This window comes from Pungitius pungitius, chromosome 14 (genome assembly GCF_949316345.1).
Source record: "Pungitius pungitius chromosome 14, fPunPun2.1, whole genome shotgun sequence".
Classification (NCBI taxonomy): Eukaryota; Metazoa; Chordata; class Actinopteri; order Perciformes; family Gasterosteidae; genus Pungitius; species Pungitius pungitius.
Window position 1 is genome coordinate 12,375,485 of NC_084913.1, and position 22,075 is coordinate 12,397,559.

At 44.3% G+C, this 22,075-nt stretch overlaps 1 protein-coding gene across 3 annotated transcripts in view; it reads left to right on the forward strand.

The window, feature by feature from the left end:
• The first annotated feature begins 832 nt into the window (after nucleotides 1-832).
• Nucleotides 833-22,075, forward strand: part of dnmt3ab (DNA (cytosine-5-)-methyltransferase 3 alpha b) — a 32,319-nt gene continuing 11,076 nt past the window's right edge. The window contains exons 1-10 of one of the 3 annotated variants that reach the window (XM_037486755.2): nucleotides 833-935; nucleotides 1,993-2,203; nucleotides 5,278-5,382; nucleotides 7,788-8,139; nucleotides 13,226-13,272; nucleotides 14,385-14,534; nucleotides 19,899-20,228; nucleotides 20,869-21,027; nucleotides 21,172-21,279; nucleotides 21,788-21,944. In XM_037486755.2, the coding sequence (XP_037342652.1) occupies nucleotides 2,123-2,203; nucleotides 5,278-5,382; nucleotides 7,788-8,139; nucleotides 13,226-13,272; nucleotides 14,385-14,534; nucleotides 19,899-20,228; nucleotides 20,869-21,027; nucleotides 21,172-21,279; nucleotides 21,788-21,944 (1,489 nt within the window). In that variant the 5' untranslated portion in view covers nucleotides 833-935; nucleotides 1,993-2,122. Of the gene's footprint in view, nucleotides 936-1,992; nucleotides 2,204-5,277; nucleotides 5,383-7,787; nucleotides 8,140-13,225; nucleotides 13,273-14,384; nucleotides 14,535-14,643; nucleotides 16,030-19,898; nucleotides 20,229-20,868; nucleotides 21,028-21,171; nucleotides 21,280-21,787; nucleotides 21,945-22,075 lie in introns of those variants that run through there. The other 2 variants (XM_037486756.2, XM_037486757.2) reach the window with 2 other exon arrangements.

Below are 22,075 nucleotides of genomic sequence, written 5' to 3' on the forward strand. Positions count from 1 at the left end.
CAAAGATTTTGCATTGATGTCTCGCACGGAATATGCAAAACTATAGAAAGTGTTTTGCGTCACTGGGCCTCAAAGCTGGCCTGAGGCAGCAGCTAATTACATGGGTACTCAGGGCCTCACAGCCACCAGGGGGCCCATAAATGCAACAAATTAAAAAAGGTGAAGTCTCCTCAGGTTCCTGTGTTCATTCTCTTAACATTTGTATAATGTGACTGAGTAAAGATTTACTGGACACATTATTAGTGTATTTTTAGCCTTTCAGTTTTTCTAATTGCAGTAAATTGTACTCTGGGTGGGGGGCATGGTAGCAATAAACAATAAAATCAACATACTGAAAACCAAATTTCTCTAAGGGGAAGTGGTGTCTGGTGTTTACTTTGTGCACTGAGGTCACATCAGAGCAGCCCAAGTTGTTCTTGAGGCCTGCAGGGTGACTCAAAGGTCCCTCAGGTGCAACCTGAGTTTAAACATTAAGCATGGAAGTTTTCCAGTTGGGCACAAACGAGTGAACCTTTGATGTAAAATGTTGGCCCGAGATGCATAACAGGTGATTAATATTTGTTTGTTGTCACTTATTGTTTTAATTTGTTCTTTGATGTCACCGGACTACATCAAACTATACATATTGATTAAAAAAAATCCCAGCCGTGATATCTCAATGTGACTCTACTTCTTAAAAATAGCTTTAGATGTTTGTATTGGGGCAGTAGGGGGGGGGTCCATGGGGTGAACTCGTTTCTCTTGGACCACCTTCGGCCCCCCTCTCCTAATTCACGGCGGTGAAACGGCGGACTTTAGGACCCTGCAGCGGCCGGCACAGTCTGCAGGCCCCTGCAGTGAGAGCGGTGCATCCGGAGGAGAGCTGGCCGGCCGGGGAGGTGGAGGACGGGGAGAGAAGAGGAAGGAGGCTCCGGGAGCAAGCGAGACAAAAAAAGGTCAGCCCCGGGACCCAGTTGGGAGGGGGAGAAATCGGTTAGCGATCACACAGCGATACGCGACTTTGAATCCGTTTAACCCCGGCATGGCTAACCGCGCAGGAAGGGTAACCTTCATGTGAACAAAAACGTGAGACCCGAGAGCGGAAGGCGCTCGAAGGAAACGGGGAAACAGCGAATAAGGGCTCATTTTTTTGCAGATGTGCTGATTGGACATCGCGATGTGCACTTGACATTGAACTAATTTACAGCACAGCACCGGGTCCACTGCTCCCACTAACATCAGCCGCATTACAACAAGAAATATAACGGGGATTTGCACACGAGTGGCCGTGGCCTGTAACAGAGCCACAATCCCCCCGGTCACATTGTATACTTCCCCCGCCGAGGCGTTGAAACTTTGACATTTGAATGGATCAACTAGCTAATGAAATGATAAATGCAAGTTAACCGATCGCAGTGCTGTCAGCTGCGTGGCCTTGTGGTGGCTTCATGTGCGTGGAAATGCGGGGACATTAAACGCCACCGTGGCCCAATAATCCATTTTTATGGGATAACACGTTCTGGTTTTTGCCTGAGTGTATTATTTTTCAGCCCCCAAAAAATATAGAATAATAATCAGAACCGGTTGTCATCACTTTTTGGGTCACCAGAACATATGAGCCTTTTTTTAAAAACATTTTCACTTACTGTGGCTCCACTATGTGTGCAGCTATACTGTAACTTTAACATGAACCATTATAAAAACAACATTATCATTCTGAATTTATGTCTGCAGCGTTCTTTGGGCTTGTGACCCGATATCAGCAGCCATTTAATGTAGACGACTGTGTACCCATACATCCATGTGGTGAGAAGGGCCCTATAGGTGGTAGTAGCCTATAGAAACCTGGGAGGTTCCTACACGTAACCTGCACAAAAGAAAGCTGATGTAAATTTAACCAAAACTGTTATGAGGAAACTCGCACAAAATGTGCCACTGCAGCAGTAAGCTCCCCTGTGAGAGAAAGCATTGCAACACTTATTCTTTTGTCACTTTCCCCTCTTTGCCTTCCAGGAGAGCCGAGAGAAGAGGGACCATCCGTCATTTTTTTTCTTTTTTTGTTCCTGAGTTTATTTTCACCTCAACATCTCCATCGTCGCCCCATTATCCCTTACGCCCATTAGCCCCCATCACACGCTCAACGATGCCGTCCAACACGGTCACCAACACCAACACCACAGCTTTCAAAGGCTCAGACTACGATGATTCACCTGGAAACAGAATGGTAAGAAACGTTCTCATCATAAGCGTGTGTGCCTCAGACTCTCCTCTGAAGCTCGCTATGTTGCAAAGTCCTCCGGGATTTCTCAACTTCCGGGATTCGTGGAGGTCATTTGGTCATGTTTTGTCTTTTTGTACAACTCAAGGTAATTGTGAATTAATATTGGATTTGAGTCTCCATCTGTGAAAAATGCATTTGTTCTAAAGCTCTCAAATGCATGAGATTTAAAAGGGTATTAGTATATCCTGAGTTCATCCAGCCAGGTACAGTGTGCCTTATCCTAAAAAAAATATATATATTTTCATGAAGGGCATCTATGCATGAGTGTGTTTGGTAAAGAAATGTCATTATAGTGTTATTAATGGGGGGTTTGTACGGCCATTAGAAACGCCTCCACATTTATGAATGGAATTAATTGATCCTTCAAATGATGAATTTAATATCTTTAGACCGACTGGCGTTGCATCAATTCCTCCTGTTCAAAGAGAAACCTTATACTTCCACCAAATAATCCAACAGTATGGGAAGTGCCACGTCCACCTTTAATCATGCAGACGGGTTCGTCATTAGAGTCCATGCGTAGCTGCGGCAACACTAATGCTCCTCGCAGGCAGTGGCGAGATGCAGCTGTATTATGTGACATTGGCTGTTGTGATGGTGGTTGGTGACGGGGGCGTTGGCTGGTGTATGTTGCGCTGGAGCTGGAATGGCTCTACAGCTTTTTTTACTGGGAGGGGGGGTCTGTCCTCTTCCCCTACATTCCCATTACGCAGTACTGCCCTTAGTCTTGTTGCCTGGCAACAGACATTGCTTGAAATAACCGGCTACCCAAACAGAAGAAGTGCAGCGGTATTGACAATGTAGTAGGGTTCACTCGAGGCAACAACAAATCAGATTTCAGGCTTTTTTTCACATTTTTCGTTTTCCGAAAATATTCAGGTGAAGCTGTGTGAAAATGGCGTGCGCCTGAGCGCTGAGGCTGGTGTAAAGCACCACTGAATTGTGTCATCCATGTAAGCAGTTCCCAAATGAGCCTGCGCACCACGCTGCATTCAAAACGTGCCATTATCTATGCAAATTCGGCCTCCCTGTATGGGGGGAGGAAGGTGGGGAGGCTCTCTACTAGTAATCAGACAATGAAGGGGCAAAACATGTCCTCTCAGAGAGGCATTACATCTACATTTAAAATAAGACTCAGTGGTAAACTCTGCTCTGATCACATCCATCTCCCTCCCTGCAAATCTGCATATCACAGTGGGACTGGAAGAGTTGAGGGATTTATTCAAATTCAGCCACAAACACTCTCAGGATGTAACACGGCCTAATCATCCTAACCAAACACCAACCTGCCTGTGTTTATTGACGCCTTTTAAAATAATTATTTTCGCTCATTTTTGCCTTTACTGGGTAATTTAGGAAAAAAACCCAAAACAAGATTATCATACATCAGAAAGGTCCCTTGCCGGTGTTACAACCTATACTGTGGACCTGTCAAATTGTAGTTTTGGCCCAAAACAGCAACTCTCTGGTGGTCAAGTAGTTATGTTTTAATTGTGCACACGTAAGTGACAGACCCACATGGACTGATAGATATAGTCTGTTATATGACAATGCCATAGGAAACATGAAAGCTTATGTCTAGGTTGACACATTCTGATAGCAGATACAATGCTCCATCTTGTCAATCATTTTTCTAGTGTCACAGAATCGGGTCACAGATTTCAGCGTGACACCAGAATGTAATCTTTTTTAGAGCAACTTACAGACTCTTCATGCAGGAAAACGGCAGTTAGGTGCATACAAATCTCCCCTCAAACATCCAAGTAGTGTGGTTTGGATCATATCATATGATTTCAACACGCGTTTCAATCGTGAAAAAACGATAGAAGTCCTAAAAGTGATCTTGAAAAGAAAAGAAAAAAATACCAACCGGACAAACTACCAGCGAGTAGATGAAGATAAGATTACACAGCGCTTAATAAATAGAACTTGTGGTCTCAACTATTCTTTTAGAGGTTTGATGTTCGATTGAAATGTAGTTTTCAGACCTTTGGATGCGAGGCACAAAACTGAACGTATAGTCGTGTATATAATACACCGCTGATTGCTCCACAACTTGTGTTTGTTTTCATGTTATGATGTAGTCCTACACTCCAAATGCAATTTTTATTTGCAACTTATTTCCAGGAATTCAAAAGGTGTTGCACTTGGTCTCACCTTCTTCTCTTTAAGTCACAGAAGTGTGTCTCTGTAGCTAACACCATGTTGTGCAAAGACAACGCCGTCTAGCAGTTAACTACTGCCCTGTTATTCCACTACACAGAGCCTGAGATTAAAATAAAAGTGGCCCACAAGTCAGCCGAGGAACTTTGTTTCAGTGTGCGCAAAGGTCATTTATCCTTGAGGGAAGGCCCCCGCTCCATACTGAAGGAATTTAATATGAACCAACCCCCCACACCAGCTGTCCCGGAACGGCCCCGCAGTCTCATTTGCAGTCAGACCCGGTGCTGATGTTCCTTTTCAGTAAAAATTTAACTCCAAGCATCTACATTAGGATCACCTTTTCTCCCATCAACTCCAGGGGCACTTGGTGGTGGCGAACACGGGGGCTTTGTTCACGGGGGGGGGGGGGGGGGTTGACCGCTTTATTAATCAAAGGGAAATTACAGCAGGGGAAGGTGGGGGGCCCGGTCAACGTCTTTTGTGATGGTGTCAAGAGGGGATTGTCTTCAGGAGGTCAGCGCTGCGGCCGCGGGGCTCTCACTTCAGCCTCGTTCAAAGGAGCGTGCGCTCAATCCGTCTCATTGTCCACTCAGCCAAACACACTCAAGGACCCCCTGCAGTCCCCCGCCAAGTGTTCAAGTGTTTCAGTCTGGTGCAGTTTTTGTGTGTGTCCCGCACATCTAGCGGCACTCCTGCGCTGCACCTTTCGGGTGAAATGCTTACTGTGTGCAAAACCTGGAAAGGGGGGGGAGGGGCTTTGTGGGTGAATCGGACATTCCCATAGATAACCGGCTCGGTTCCTCGATCAGCATGGTATAAATCTTGTTGTGTTTTTTTTTTTTTTTTGGTGACAGGGTGAAAGCACAATACTGGACATGGAGCGGATGAAGGAGAAGGCGCCCAAAAGCAGTTCCTCTTGTAAAGTTGGCAAGCTTGTAAGAAAGCGCAAGCAGTTCCCAGTGAGTGTTGATCTAACATTTTACTACCACATCCATTCCTCCATTCACGCATGCACGTTCTGATTGGTGTCCACATGACACGCTAGATAGATTGTAATATACAAAAGTAATAGTCAATGCCTTTTCAGGAATTCCCCTCCCTTTTAAGAATTCCTTCACCCGTGGTCATAGTGAACAGATAATTTGGCTCATTCTGGTCTTTTGCTAGATATGTTCATTCTTTATATTCAAGTAAAAAAAGAAAACCACATTATTCAGTCACAAAGCAGCTGTTCCAAATATCTACACAATGGGGGGGGAGGTCCTGCAGTGTTAGAGAGAAACAAGACGCTATTAATCATTTTCAGACAGCCTTGGCTAAAAAGTATATATTTGGTTGTTCCTCTGTATAAACATAAAGGTGTCGTTTCAGCTTTCATAAACTATACATGCAGTGGGATGGAAGGGGGTCGGGGGAGGGATTGACCACATGTGCCAGAGGCGCCAGTTGTGTTGTTGTTGATACTTTCTCTAAATTAGTGTACTTGAAAACGTAATATGGGACCTGATAGGAAATGTTGAAAGACTTGAAGCTTGAAAACGTGCAACAAAAGCAAAGTTGATTACATTTACATATCAGTGGGTTTAAGCGGTTGTGGGTTGTAAAAACAAAAGAGTAGTGGCCAATAGAGCAAAGGGAAACTGCATAGTTAGATAATGTTAATAACGGGTTTGTCAATACTCTGCTTACCAAGCATATTGTTCTTAAAGTCCTTGTATGCAAGCCGTGGTGCTGCAGCAGTAAATTAGGTAGTGTTTTATCTTGACCCCTGTCCGCCTGTCTGAGCTGCCTGATTCACTGACTATGAACTTTGACCTCTGGCAATGGTCACACATAGTTCACTGGGTCACTCATTTGTTCCACAACTCTTTTAGTGTCAGTTGAGTGTACCCTTTGTGAGCACACACACACACACACACACACACACACACACACACACACACACACACACACACACACACACACACACACACACACACTTCTGAAATGAGAGAACATCAACTCTGGATTTGTTGTTTTCATTAATTGTGTCTAAACAGATCATCCGTTAATTCTGGGTTAGGACAAAGTCAGTTTTGTGGCCTTTGAGAAATGGTTTAAAAACAAAACAAAGGACATGGGCGTGATGCAGCTTTGTTTTCCAATACAGTTTGGGCTTGGACTTTCACTTCACAGATGCAATTTGCATTGAATTCATCACAGAGACATTTTATAGGTCTCTGGGTCACGTTAGATACCTTTTTAAATAATGTGTTCTATTTCAATCTGCAAGAATGAGATTACATTTGACCCTTTGGCTTCAAGCACAGCATCTGCGTGTTTGTTGAAGATCACCGGCTGAAAGGAGGCTTTTCTTGTGGCCTGCCTTAAATGCAGACTGCTGTTCCTACAGGAGATGAAAGCTTCAGCGCTGCTCTCATCAGTGTCAACAGCCTGATCTCACAAGACGTGCTCCAATTTCTGTCCCCAGTAATGGGATTGCCAGAGAAAGCCTGTTTGTATGGCTCATTTTAGGAGCACACCTTCAGTTTGTTAAACTTGCGTAAATCTGTAAAAAAAATAAAAATTCCAGGTCTCCCAAGACAGATGCTGCTTTCTTTTTATGTGAGGCAAGGTTCAAGAACTGAATATCATTGTGCCTTTGTGACTTTAACAAGAGCTTTGGATTAGGTTGTCTCTCTTTGAATTTGCTTCCCCGCATAGAATGAAATGGTTTAACTGGGCGTTTCTAAGTGGACGGAGGGAAAAACCTCTTTGCTGTCAAACAGCCAACATTCTTGACATATTTCCGTGCTGCTGTAATCACAAATGCACGACTATAGGAAGCTCGGTGGTGTACCTGATGAACTTGAATGTAATCCCTCACAAGTACATAAATGTACAGCAGGTTTACTGGCACAGCTTTGAAGTTTACAACTCTAGTTTAATAGAGCTGAAGGGGGAAAGTCATAATTCAGTAGCTAATAACTGTAGACGTTGATCTGCGTGTTTGATTCAGATAGAGCTGAGAGGGTTGATTTAAGGTAAATTAAGCTCATCTAATAGGAAATAGACGAATGCTGTATTTCAAACAGGCCATTATGCAATCAGAAACTAAGGGGTTCTTATCCTCGGTCTGTAAGCGCCCGCGGTTTTATCGTTGCTCCTGGTGTCGAGACTGCAGGATGATATGTTGTATTTCCTGAAAGGTTTTGTTCATTGCTACCAGCTACAGCGTACCCAGGGATGCGGCGGGACTGCCGACAGGCTAAACACTCATGATCAACCTCGGAACCTCAAATTCTAACATGCTGCTGCGGCAAAAACAGCCCCTAGAGCCGACAGATGGCCAGGACGTTGACATTTCAACCTCCCCCCCCTGCAGGTCGAGAGCTGTGGCTCTCTCAAAGGCGTCACGGGTGTGGGCAACAGCCACACCGGAGTGGGTAGGCCGCCCATGGCACAGGTCCACAACGGAGACGCGGGCGGGCACAGAGACAGGACGCCCAGCGCCTGCTTCCCCAAACAGGAGAGGAGGGAAGAGGAGAACGGGATCCCCAGAGAGCCTTCCTCCTGCCGGGTAGAGGGCAGCTCCCAGGGTCAGAGTCCGAGTCAGTCCCCGGAGGACGGGTTCCTGCTCGGCCGGGAGGACCAGGACTCGGAGAGAGACCGGGAGGACGGCTCCACGACGCCTTGCAAGAAACGAGGGAGGCGGAAACTGGAGCGCCCAACCAAATGTGAGTCTTTTTGGCTTGGAGTCGTTTGGCTCGGCTATCTGTGGATCTGGCAGCGAAAGCCATGTGCATGTGACTATTACATGATGTTGACTAACAAACCGTAAATGGACGGCACGCCATCTGAGGCCAGGATTTGTAACAAGGCCAAATGTTTTGCACAACTAATGTAGGAAAGTAGGAAAAGTGCAAGTAAATATCAGTGCGTAAAGAATATGTACATCTTGATGATAATGTTTATATCTATATTCATCTATTATACCAAATGGTATACATGCTATATTTCTTTTGAATAACTGTGGCTTACTAACATGCACAACCAGTTTGAATATGCACCGTTCATCATCTGACCAAATTGAGATTTAAATTGGACCCGACATCTACATATAAGTTAGCCGACAAACCATTTTTAATAACCACAACAGCACACAAGTACAAGTTGTATGCCTTTTGATTGTAACTTTTCCAAAAACCTTTAAAGTAGTAATTAATAAGGTTAATAATAATAATAACTAATAAGAAACCCCATCATTAATGGAGTAGTCTGTTGACAGAAATCCCTCCTAAAACTGTGATACAGCATATTAATTGACACAGAAAATGGAAGAATGATTCATTTTGAAAATGGATGTTTTACGTTGCTCAGGAGCCAGCCTGTGGGGCACGTTTACATGCATGAACACAAACCAAAAGCAGGCGCAGCAGGCGCTGCTCTATCCACAAAGAAGATCGGATAACAAAACACACAGGAAGAGGGACCTCAGTCTTTGCTCAGGTAGACATTACCTTATCTTTAGATCTTTAAATAGCTGTTTGCTGCTAGGCAGGTGCTTTAAACCTTTAAAATATAATGTTGAAGCACATCACATAATTGTGTGAAAAAATGTAACACTATTTGAGCACTATTTTACTGACATTTTCTCCTGACAATATGATTGCTTCCAAGAATCTAATCCAAGCAAATCAATTAATTGAATTGTTCTGTAAAATAACTATTTAAAATGCAAACTGCACACTTTTCTGTATAAATCATCATAGAAGATTGAGTTGGCTCCAATTAGAAGTGAATGTGCACCAACAAGAGCAGAAAACCTGAGCATCTAACGACACTACCAATCAGGAGGGGCACTGTTGGGACAGGTTGGTCTTTCTAGTTGAGGATGTAGATGAACAATATCACTTCGACCCCCGTCTCTCTCTGTCTCTGAGACCGCCCGTGACCTTGATGAGGAGTGGAGTAAATAAAGCGAGGGGAGGAGCGAGCTGTCTCCTGGCAACGAGCCTCTGTTGGGAGCTAGCAGGTCTCTGCTGTGGCCATCTCCCCGTGGGGGGCCTTGCCAGGTGGATGGCGTCGTGCCCAGAACTCTTTACAAACCGAGACTGCACTCGGTATTCACCTGATCGGTGTTTCTAGGATCTGTTACTTAGCTTTGAAGCAGAACTGTGGGATAACCATGGCGACGAACAAGTCTGGTTCATATGATCTGTGTAAACATTGTGCATTGTATGTATACTCTCTGTATGATCGTCAGAGCAGCAAACTACTATTTCTCAAAGTAAAGAGGAGTTAGGGAGGAAGAGTTACGTCTATCTGCGCAGAGGAATGGAGTCACTCTCCCTCTGTGTGTTGTAGTCAAGGCTTTGGCTCTGTGTGCATGTGAGTGTGTCCCACTGGTTAGCCAATAGCCAACGTAAAACAGTGTTTCCATAATCTACTAATGCGCTGGAGAGCGGGTCTCACCCAGCAAAGGAGCTATTAAGTTATGCGTAATGGGGAGTGGAGACTGGTTAACTAACTGGTGACATTTCAGAAACGTAGCACCAACTCTCCAGTTTGCCTTCTGTTCATTCACCTTGCCTTCAGCATTGTTGCCGTTGTTAGCGTTTAGCAGCTTTTAGCCGCTGGCCCAAACGGGCCAATCCCAAACTGCTTTAAAACAAAGAACGCTTGCAGTAGTAGTACTTGGCTTTGTTCTTTTTCATTTACATCTGACCAGAAGGGGTAGATTACATTGTTTGACTCGTTTATACTACTTTACAGTCAATGTTCATGTATCAAATTATCAGTATCACATTTTTTATCACAAAGTAGCTATAAGACAAGATCAGTTTAAATTGTCACATTACCGTCCTAAAAGAAAGAAGAGTAGACACACAAAATGACACGAGATCAAGATCAGATGCTAAGTGCTCCATATTTGCAGTGGAACAAATATATACTGAACGACAACAAACAGCAGACAAAAAGAGGAACTAAGAAGTTGGTGTAGTCGTTTTGGCCACAAAGAAGAAAAGACTAAACTAGACTGCAATGGCGAACGCAGCCCATGCGGTGGTTGTTTGCAAGCCACAAACACACACACGCTGAGACATTGAAACGACAACTACAGGGTGAACAGACGCCCACTTTGCTCGAAAGCGGGCCAGAGCATTAAAACCATGCGGAGGGGGTGGCGCTGATGATCCGACCGGCGGGCCGCGGGTTTGACATATGTGCTCGAGAGGATTAAGAAATTAAATATGCCTCGCGAATTTAGAATTTAGTTAACATCAACTAAAAGTGCACACAGTCCTGGGGGATGCACATTGTGGTAGATCAGTAGTCCGCTAAAAAGGGTCTCTGTTATCCATCTGGAGGGCACGGGAAGGACTTGAGCTGGAGGGGAACTGCGCTCTAGTAATACGGGAGGCGGGCCGCGCTCTAATTGGACACGGTATACTGTGTGTGGGCAACGAGAGGCAGCTCCCCTAACAAACCCAGTGACCTTGGCAGTCCACACCGCCGCACACATTCGTCGAATCGTCACTTTTTCCCCCGGTAAGGACGAGGAGAGAGGGACGGGAAGAAAAAGAGCAAAAGGGGGAGCAGCAGGGGACTCAGCTACACGTGGAACCAGCTTGAAGCGGCAGATTCAAGGGCGACGTTTGGACGGGTCTGCAGGGCAGAGAACACGCCTTCAGGAGTTGTCCCGAGACCCTCAGGGCTCAAGTGTAACGATAGCGTCTGGGCTGCGACCCAGTGGACGGGCTATGGATCCAAATCCAGGCCAAAGGTTTCCATCGTTTTTGAAAACCTGAAAGTTTGGGTATTGGGCTTGAAAAATTAAATATACAACAATGTATTTAAAAACAAGTGAATGAAAAATATTTTGGGGTCATATATAATTTTGAGTTGAATTTTGAGTTCTCATTTTTTCAGTCGTAGACTTTAATGTTTTCAGATTCAGTTTCTTATTTTTTCTAATTGTAATTTCACTTTCAGGGGGTATTTTTCACTTTCAGACTTGTAGCTCTAATCTGGTTCAGGGGGCGTGGCATCAACTCAGAAGGGCGTGTAATCACAAGTGACACCTTAACAAAGAAGGCTAAAAACCTTCCTCAACTGCGTTGCCTTCAGGAAACGTAGGCACTGTGAGAATGATGAATTTAGGTACAATTTTGAAACTTTTTTTATTGTGCACCTTAAAGGCACAGCTGAGTGACTGCGCCGGTGTCACTTGTCTCGCCACTGGAAACATTTGCTTGCGTCGAATAATCGAACGTTGTGAAAGTAACGGCAGAGGGGTTCCTTTCTAGCTTCTGCGATGACACTGATTTGTGTCCACCTTTTTCCAGAATCATTACTGGTGACGCTGCTGTGTCTGTGTTTCGGTTGGGTTGTTTCCACTCTTGCTGGCTATCCCCACACTGCTCCGCTAAACACACGCAAACAATGCGGTTAAGGAATGATTAACCCATGTTGGTCTTGTGGACCCCCTCATCTTAAATCATGGCCGAGCTAGTGGGAAATCCCAACTCAAGCTTTTATTCTATTCAAGATATTTCTTTATTAGATTGCGGTTTCACCTATTATTTTTGGTGCTATTTTTGTCAGTCTTACCCTGCTGCTGCGTCGGATTTTACAACTTCCTCCTCGTCCTAATAAACTGCTCTTACTATTCAAGAATTCTGAATCCTTGCAATGTTTGTGTTTTAGGAAATAAATATTTTGGTTATTTAAAGTAGGAATACTAGAATAAAATACTAAAAGTAAAATAAGTGATAAGGATCAATTATTGACTAATTATTGACTGCAAAACGCACTGGGATGGGGACTTGATATTCAGTTTATTTCATTACGTTATATGCCATTTAGCTGACGCTTTTATCCAAAGTGACTTACAATAAGCAATTCAGCCACAAGGATACAAACTCAGAAGAACAAAAAACAAGAAAGTTCAATTTTATCAAAGTCACAAAACTGAACTGCAGCAAAAAGAGATCTTTTTGATCTTCTAAAGTATAGGTCAGTGTTTCCCCTACCATTATAAGCCCCCAATTTAATTTTTTACAATTTCCTTCGGTGTTATTTTTTTTCACACGCACGGCAGTTCCACACTGATATTAATATGGTGAAAAAATGTCCGTGTGGCGCTTGCAGCAGCGGGGCAGAGAGCACCACTGTTACTTCCCTGTTTACATCTAATACATCACCCCCCCCCCCCCCCCCCCCGGAAGTTGTAAAGTTGTAAACCTGGGGGTAAACACTGCAGCTAGTGTAAGAATACACCGTTGGTGCAGAATGATCATGATCATTGCATCATTCTATACTCTCCTGTTCATGCACGTTAAAGCCTTGGTGTGTTGGGGCTTTGGAGATGGCAGGGAGACCGTTGCATACAGTACGGTATGTCATCGGCGTGGGAGGTGCTATGCTTGCAGCAAGCAGCCGTGTGTCCCATCAAGAGGGGATTTAAGGTCGGCCGTGTGACATGTGCCAAAATACACTGGCCCGTTTCCACGCTCATCGTAAAGCGGGAAGCCAACTAGAAACCCTCTAACCTTCACATTGCACAAGCCCCCCCCCCCCGTTGTGTGGGATTTTGAGCGAGCTGAACGAGTTTCCCCGAGCCAGCGCCTCTCAGCAGCTTTATTTATGCGACTTTAATTTTGTAGTTCATGGGATGATGTGGAGGGCGAACTGAATTATAGTTCATAAATGTGTCATGTGGGTTATTGATGAAAGCGAAGCCACTTCAGCTTAACACAGATACGAGGACGCTCCTACAAATGATTCAGGCCATCCATTGTGTCGCTGTCTTCTCTCTAGATGTGGAGCACAAGGAGGAGGACAGGCGGGAAGCAGTCAAGACCGAGGTAAGATTTCTGCTCAGTCTGCTTTTCCTTCCTTCTTCTGTGGCTCGGGTGTCTTTCACACTTGCAAGGACTCTAGCTTCCCTTCTAGGGGTGATCCCCTTTCTTGTCGCAAACCTCTGCTTGCCAGCAGGAGAAGTAGTCCTGGTGCAGCTTAAACAGAAGCCAGGGAGAAGCTTTGTCGCCGGAAAAAGAAAAACGTCAACCTATAAAGGCAGCTTTGTAAGTCAAGCGGTGCTTGGCGAGGGGAGGTTTACGTGGCTGTGGCTAGGCAGGAATAGTTTGACCGGGTTAGATGAGAAGACTTTAGCCAGTTAGCTTAGCATAGCTGGAACTGGAAATAGGTGAAATTAGCGAGCCTGGCTTTGTCATAACTTGTTCTCCTTAAAAAGGAAACGTTGCACTCTGAGAGTTAGATGCCAGTCTTGCGTTTTTTTACTTTGTCTAGCTTAACATGATAAACTGAGGGAACCAACTAGCTGTAATTTGTGTAAAACCCAAATAAACACCTTAAATCTCACTTCCCTTGTCGTTACAAAAGCCAAAGTGTAAAACCAAAAATTAATCTCCTCTAGCTCGCAGCAGCAAATACTATTTGAAATCTCTATTACTTCAATCTTTTTTCCTGTATTGTTTCATTGTTTGACACCTATTCTCCCACATGATGCTCGCAGCAAAAGTATGAGTGTATCCACGCCATTGCTAGATGAGAAAAACTAGTTTTTAAGGTCCAGAAAAAACTGAGTAGCTCTCTTGCCTGTGGACTTGTGAAAGAAATGGTACCTAATGGTGAATAGATTTGAAATATCAAATACACTTGGGAACTTGACAAATGAGTTGGTGCTGGGGACCTCGATATTGTTGCCAGGGAGGAGCGATTAAACGCTGTGGCCTCACTTCTTGCTGCTCGACCAATCACAAGCCGACGGCACCATACAGCACACCAACATGCAAAACCACATCTTTTTTTTAACTCTACGGCCTCAACCACTTATTACTCAGAGTCTGTGTCACCTGCACTAGTGGCCGACTGGAAGCACAGATCTGGACTTTTTCTTTTGAGAGAAAAAGGAGTCAAAAACAAGTAGCTAACTTTTTTTTTTTTTTTTGAACAGCATAAACAGGCAGGTCGAGGCAGGAGGGGAGTTGGTTGGGAGATCAGCCTTCGTCAGAGGCCCATGCCCAGAATAACCTTCCAGGCTGGTGACCCTTATTACATTAGCAAGAGGACCAGAGAGGAATGGCTGGCCAAGTGGAAGATGGAGGTGAGTACCCCAGCTCCGTCCCAGCCACCATAGATCACAAGTCAGGTGTGGTACAAACGCTGCCAGGGCCGAGGCTAGGTCTTGTGGTGCATTAACGGCCAAGTGTATTTGATGGGTCAGTTGATATCTCACGAAGGTACCATTTATTTCAGTGGAATTGCAGGGCCTCTGGCACAGGTCACTGCTGCATTTCCTTACTTTGTTCATGCAATGACCTCTGCTACAAAAATGCTGATATCGATTCCTGCTTTCTTCCAATTTCAACGGTTTCTTTGACCACCAAAGGGACCTAGTGGTGACATTGTTTTGTCAACTTTCTAATGTCAAAAACACAAGATGTCCTTGAGCCTTCCAGAAAAATGTCTCTATGACAACAGAGAAAACCTTGTCTACCCCGAAATAGAAATAGAAGAATCTTTATAGAATTATAGACCTTTCTTTGTTCTTTCTTTTGGTATTTTTTACTGCGTACAAAACAACACTGCTCAGTTAATGTGCTATTTCATCCCTTTTGACCATTATTTATTATTAGAAGCTCCTGATGCTGCATGATGTTAAATATTCAATGTTCCACACATTGGTCATATACTCAGTCATGTAAATTGTGCCTACCGGTAGTAATGGGATGTAGTGTGACCTGTTACATAAGCAGGAGTATCCGTAGTATCAACATGGGGTCTTCCATGACTTATGCCTCCCCATTTCCCCATCTCTATTCTCGTAAGGGCGGCCTTAAAAACGTCTCCAGGGAGGAAATATTGCCTGCAAGGTTAGCAGGACATTCTAGGGTCCCCAGAATGCTGTGATATACGAGGCATGTAGGCAGCACGCGTGTGCCTAACGGAAGAGGATCTTCTTTAACAAGTTGCTCTAAAAGGCTGGGATTTATGTTTTTCCTTCTTTTTTCATCTGGCGTATTGCAAGCTTTGGTCTTTTTTTTTTCTTATTTTTACTTTTTAACACAAAGAGCGATTTGTTTTGGCATCAAAGCCGTGCTCCTGAGGAGTAACATGATGGCCAGCTTTGAGAGTTTAGTTTTGCTGTTTCTGCAGCAGCGCAGACATTGTGGCTGAAAGGGTTACCGGGGTCTCTCCCTCCCTCCCTCTCGCTCTCCCTCTTTTTTTTCTTTTCCATGTGCCTTGTGTTACAGTGGACTTCTCCGTCTCTCCCTCTCTGTTTTCCCTCCCCCATTCTTCTCCTTACCCCTCCCCCAGCTATGGAAATGAACTCTGTGCTATGGATATGAGGGTGAAGATGAGGTTTTCAGCAAATTTCCAGCCCTGCTTGCAAGACAGCCTCTTGGCCCGCTGCCCACATTTTGCAAGTCCTTTCCAGCCAACCAGAATTCCTGTCGGCAATCACCTGACCCTGAATTCCCAGACAAAGAAATGTTCATGCTTTCTTTTTTTAAGCGATCTCTTCTACCCTGAGAGTGGGGGTGAAAAAAACTCAAGCCCCACACTGGATTATGAGGGTTGCGCGCTGGTGTGTATGGGTACGTGCACTGCATTGTTTGTTTGATAACATGGAGGCATAGTGTGCATGTCTGATTATCCCGCTTACATCGAGGGAGAATATGCTGACTTCAGGTATTTCCATACGAGTTGTCGTGGAGCGTCTGCTCTGCGAGGCTTAAAGGGAAACCGTCTCTTTAAAAGAGAAGAAGAAGAGGCAGCGGGCTTTCGCCGTCCGATGGAAAAAAAAAAAAAAGTTTTTCCCGTGGGGGGAATGTGTGCTGAAACTATTTCCTGTTTCATAGCGGCGCCTTGAAAATGTCAAAGTAGCATCATTTTAGGGAATTTTGCTCTTTTGTGGGAGCCACCATGATTTCACCTTGCATAACTTAGAACAACGGGGGAAGTTATTGTGTAGGCACCGAATCTCCTTCCTTCCTGTGATTGTGTGCTTTAGTCGGGCAGAGATTTACTAGGAGTGTTTTTTGATAACTTGGAGATTTTAAAGGGCTTTGCAGGAAGCAAGAACAGCCTCCTCAGGGAGCCCTTTCAACAACTCCACTTGTGGATTCATGGGAATTCTGTTTATGTATTCAGGGCCGACTCTGTAATATTCCTAATTATTTCTTAAAAGGATGCAATACAATGAGGACCAGATGGCCTATTTGGATGTGACGACCCCCCCCCACACTCCCCCCAAGGCTACTCATGAAATACACAGGCTTTGTAGCGATCTGTGCTAAAATCACGCTACTAAATGCAGTGGCCACGTCTCTGCACAACGCGTTCTGCCACTTGCGCTTTTTTCAGACAATAATTCCACTTTACATGCAACGCAATTTATTATGAGGTTTGGGATCCGCGATGGCAGTGTTCTCTGGTCTGTTGCATCTTGAGTTTACCTACACCTGCCGTGACTTAAGGAACTTCTGGTTTGTGTGTGTTCGCCGTCCGGCTCAGCAGATAACCTTTTGCCGTGGACATGTGTCACCGCATAATCTGTCAAACAATTACACAGAACTGTCCCCGCTGAGTGTCTGCTGTCTGTTGCGCATGAGAGACTATTGCATTCAAAAGGTCAAACTCTTTTGTGTTCCTTCCAAAGACTCGCTGTCAGGCCGTGAGAGGAAGTAACGTTCAGTGACAGTTTACTTCCTTTAACTTGTAACTTTTTTTGCCAAAGGCTCGTTTGTTTTAATTCGTTGGCCCGTGACCTGCTTCTTTAACATAGTCTTGCTTGTTTGAAGCTTGTGGTTTCATTGCGGTTTTACATGAGTTTTCAGTGGCTTTTGCACAGTGTTGTTTCATTTCAACAACTGCACTTTGACTCCGACTTTTCTTGGTATTCTAATAATAGGCAACTTTTGTCATGAAACTAACTGAAACTCCGCTGTAAACTGAACCGTTTTCTTAGAAAATACAGCAAGGATTAGATATTGAGGTAGTACCTCCACACCCTAGAGACTAATACCTCTTCTGTTTTTTCTGCCCCACCGTGCACTCTGTCAACCCGTGGGCCCTCAGGGTTTCCTGCTGCTCAGACCTCTAGGTGAGGTTATTCATCCCGTATTGTACACCCGACATGTCTCTACTCTGCCAGAGGCCTGTACAGCTTCTGCTTTCACTCCACCCATAGGAAAATCCACACTTACGTCAGTACAGTCAGTTAGGTCGACTTTTCCGTTGTATTCATGTATAACATAGTTTTTCCAGGCGGAAAAAGGTTGCGCTTTTACATCTATACTATGTCTGCTGTCATTTGTGGTAATTGTTTTCAGCGCACCGTGGCAGCCGATGTAAGCGATGGTATTTCAGAGCTGTCAGTGAAGGGTCGGCGTGTGTAAATAATAAAGAGTGAATTGTTGCTGCTACCTGCTTCCCTATTTTCCCTTTTACCCTCGGAGGGCCTTTCTTGCTCGTGGAGCTGCACACGCACTGTGAGGCCCCCGAAAGGGGGTCATTTACAACTGGGATGAAGTCCAAAGATAAATATCTGGTTCTTATAGTCAACTGTACTTTCGCTCCCCCCACTGGCATTTCTAGCGTCACTCTGTGATTGGCTCAGAGGGGAAGGAACCCTGGAGACAGTCTGACCCTAAACAAACCGAAACGAGCACATTGCCGCTTCATTGCCATTTACACACCTCCCGGGGTCCTTGTGATTACTGGTCACCGGAGAGGAAGACGCTCACTCGGGAGTATATACACAAACGCCGTGCGGTTATTCTCTTCCAGCAACTGCTCTTCTCGCTTGCCAACATTATTGCAGATTTCTCACCATGCACATGACGCGTTTGGCCATTTAATTGACATTTGTTCGTTTTTGCGGTTCACCCTCTGGTATCACACATGGCTTTCGTACACCAACTCCAACGTGCTCGTAAGTGGCGCCAAAGGCTTTGAACCAGCCATCCACCGGTCCAGTACAGATATGTATAAACCACAACAGAGCCTCTTGATTGAAGAGCACATGTTTCTACTCTCCTGCGTCGAAGCCCCTCCTTGTGCCGCCTAAGCGCCTCCTCCCCTTGGGCGCTAACGTTTACGAGTCACACTGGGAGAGAGAAGACGAAGGACTGTGCCGTCTCTCCCCCTTTTTGCCTTTTCCCCTCCTCTTTCTACACAGCCAGTCCACCTCTGGACATTTACAGTGTGTGAGAGACCCGAGAACCTGAGAAGGACTGAGAGGAAAGTAAGCACAGCTGCGCAGCACTGCTCTCACGTGGACCCTATAGGATGACTAACACGTGTTTATGTATAGGACGGCCTGTTTGAAGAGAAAAGGAGGAGAGGGAAAGTTCACATGTGCGTCCATGTGAGTCCTACCGTGTGTGTGTTTTAGAGAGAGAGAGAGAGAGAGAGAGAGAGACAGACATCAGAATGAGTGCAGCTGTCGGGGATTTGCTGTGAGAGGCTTAAGTCCCGGCTGTGTCCTGTCCTCTCTGATCGACCTCGCGTTTCAGTGTCAGGTACTTTGAACCCAGTGAACTCCTGGCTGTAGCTCTGGACACTAAATAGTTACTGTTTACCGTGCTGCTGATGAATGGGCCTTGCAGGCGGAGATAAAGCCATGTTTACAAAGGCTTTCATACACAGAAGAAGCAACGTGCACAACTTGTGATGCGCAGATGGAAGTGTGACTGGCCTCTATGTTAACGGCCTTTAGTAGTAATACAATCTTACTGAGAGACATGCGTGGCCATGATTCAGGCAGAATGCACGATAACTTATATTATATGATCATGCAGCGGGCATTAATCAGTATATTAGGGTGTCACATGTGAAGCTTATAAAACACACAGACCAATGCGAGGTCAGATTTTACTTTGACATAAATCCTGATTCATTCTCTACTTTGCAATGGTTAGTGTTATGGAGGGAGAAATGGTTAGCTAGACATTGTGGCCTAAAAAAATAAAAGTATTTGTTTTAGAAGACATTGTTTTGATTGGGGTTTCCTTCTCTTCCTTTTAGAACAATTTTCTTCCAAATTTGATCTTTTTCAAGTGTTTTTTCATTAATTAGTCGGAGAGGAATTCCCCAAACTGCCCTATTATTTTTGTGAATGTGGAGGTAGTATTGGCAATGAATTTTGCAACAGGGACATTTCAGGAAAGTGGTTTTCAGTGCTTGTGTATGTAGGTATCTGGAACTCTTACCAACACAAACACTGTGAAATAACTTTACCAGTCAGGTCTTTGTTGACAACTTAGATGCAACATGATGTGATTCAACCAGCCATTCAATAGTGTTTACCTAAAAACATGGAAACATGCTTAAAGTTAAACACACCCAAAACATGTAGGAACATGAAAATGAGCAAATTATGATTTTATTTCTATTTTAATGCAATGTGCGCTGCATTTTTAAGACCTGTCCTCATCCCCGCTGTCACTGGGCTGTGTTTCAGGCAGAAAAAAAGTCCGAACTGATGTCAGCAATGAACGTGATGAAGGATCCAGAGGAGAATGAAACAGAGACTCAGGTAGAAGACGTCTCAATAATCCAGCAGCCATCCCCTTTAAAGCAGCAGCAGCAGCACACTCAGTCACAGCCTCAGTGTCAACAGCAGCCACAGCCGTCGCTGCCACAACAACAACAACAACAACAACATCAGCAGCCGCCTCAGCAGCCTACTGACCCCGCTTCCCCCACTGTGGCCACGACCCCCGACCCCGTTGCCATCGCCGACGGAGACAAGACGTCCCCTCAGCCCGCAGACACTGAGCCGGAGTACGAGGTAAGAAGTTACTGATTAACTTCAACAGCATTTCAAAAATGTAGATCCTAATTGGAAAAAGCATTATCCGTATCGAGTAAAGCAGCTATTTGGGAATTTGTTCTCTTCAAGTGTTTTACATCGGTTGGCAAAGTGTTTTACAACGGTTGGTAAAGATTAGAAAGTTTACAAATTATACCAAATAAGCCAAATACTTGTTTTAATGAAATTGGTATAAACTGATGTAGATCTACAGCACATGCAGCATAAAATGCATTAAGTGGAAAAAAACAAGCCTATCATAAATGTAAGTATTTTCAATATGTCCAGCTTTTTAGCCTTGAGGTGATGGGTATTTCTCAAGTGATCATAAGAATGACATTTCTTTGGGATCTGAACTTTTCAATTCAAAGAGGTCACCTAGAGATTTGAGAAATTGCCCTTATTTTAGATTTTATCGACAAAGAATATAAAAATTTATCAATGTAATAATTTCAGTCAATGATGAAAGTAATTACAAATGAGCCTGAATTTCTAAAATAATTAATAGTGTTTCCCCTTGATTTACAACTTCGGGGGGGAAGGGGGCGTGGTAGTCGGGCAAACTGTCAACGTCTATAAAATGTGATTTTAGACGATTTGTCTTTCACTTTGGCTGCAGGACAGTCGTGGTTTTGGCATCGGCGAGCTGGTGTGGGGAAAGCTCCGAGGCTTCTCGTGGTGGCCGGGCCGTATCGTGTCCTGGTGGATGACGGGACGCAGCAGAGCTGCCGAAGGAACCAGATGGGTGATGTGGTTCGGAGATGGAAAGTTCTCAGTGGTGGGTTTTTGATATTTGATACAATTTGAATTTTTTCCCAGGGATAAAGCAATACAGCCTTTGGTTCAGACACGTTTTGGCTCAACAACACCATCATTCCAACTGTGATAAAGAAAATACATTCTTTTTTGTGTTATTTTACAGGTTTGTGTAGAGAAACTCATGCCTTTAAGTTCCTTCAGTAATGCCTTTCACCAGCCGACTTACAACAAGCAGCCCATGTACAAGAAAGCCATTTATGAGGTGCTACAGGTGAGTAATTAGAGCAGTGGCTTTATAAACAGGGTTATCAGTTCAAATGATTGTTAACAAACTGGTGCACTTGTAAAAATATGCCCATCATGGTTCAAACTGTATAGAATGAAGTGGCCTTTTTCCTTTTTACAGTAACTTTTGTATGACATTTTCTTTGTAAATTGGGCCAGTATTGAGCGAGAGATCTGCAGCCAGAAGTCAATGAATCCCTTTGGTACAACCGTGAAATGTTGCCGCAGACAGGCTCAGATTGTTATAACACTAGTCTGAAAGAACTATACAAAGGACACATAAAATAAAATAAAAGTTAATTCAGTGTAATCATCAAAGGCAGGTATGTAATATCAAAATAAATGCCTAGATGAGGAATAAAGAGGAAATAATACAAACACTTTATGAAGCCTTTTGTCTAGACACATTCCACACTAAATAATTTAGTAGATAATCATTTCTTTAAGTATATGGAGGATGAACTTCGGCCATTCATGTTTTAATTTGTTCACAGGCGGCTAGCAGCCGAGCAGGAAAATCCTTTACGGCCTGTCCAGACAGTGATGAGACAGACACCTCGAAATCAGTTGAAATGCTGAACAAGCAGATGATTGACTGGGCTATGACAGGATTTCAACCCACTGGACCCAAGGCTTTAGAGCCTCCAGAAGGTAAGAGGAAGTAACTAATATAGAGCTAGAATTGTTAGACTTTTGCTTATGTTTCTTGCTGGCAACTGTGACTTTTCACTTGCATTTTAAAGAAACTGTGGCGTTTGAACCCGGATAAAAGCTACACTCTT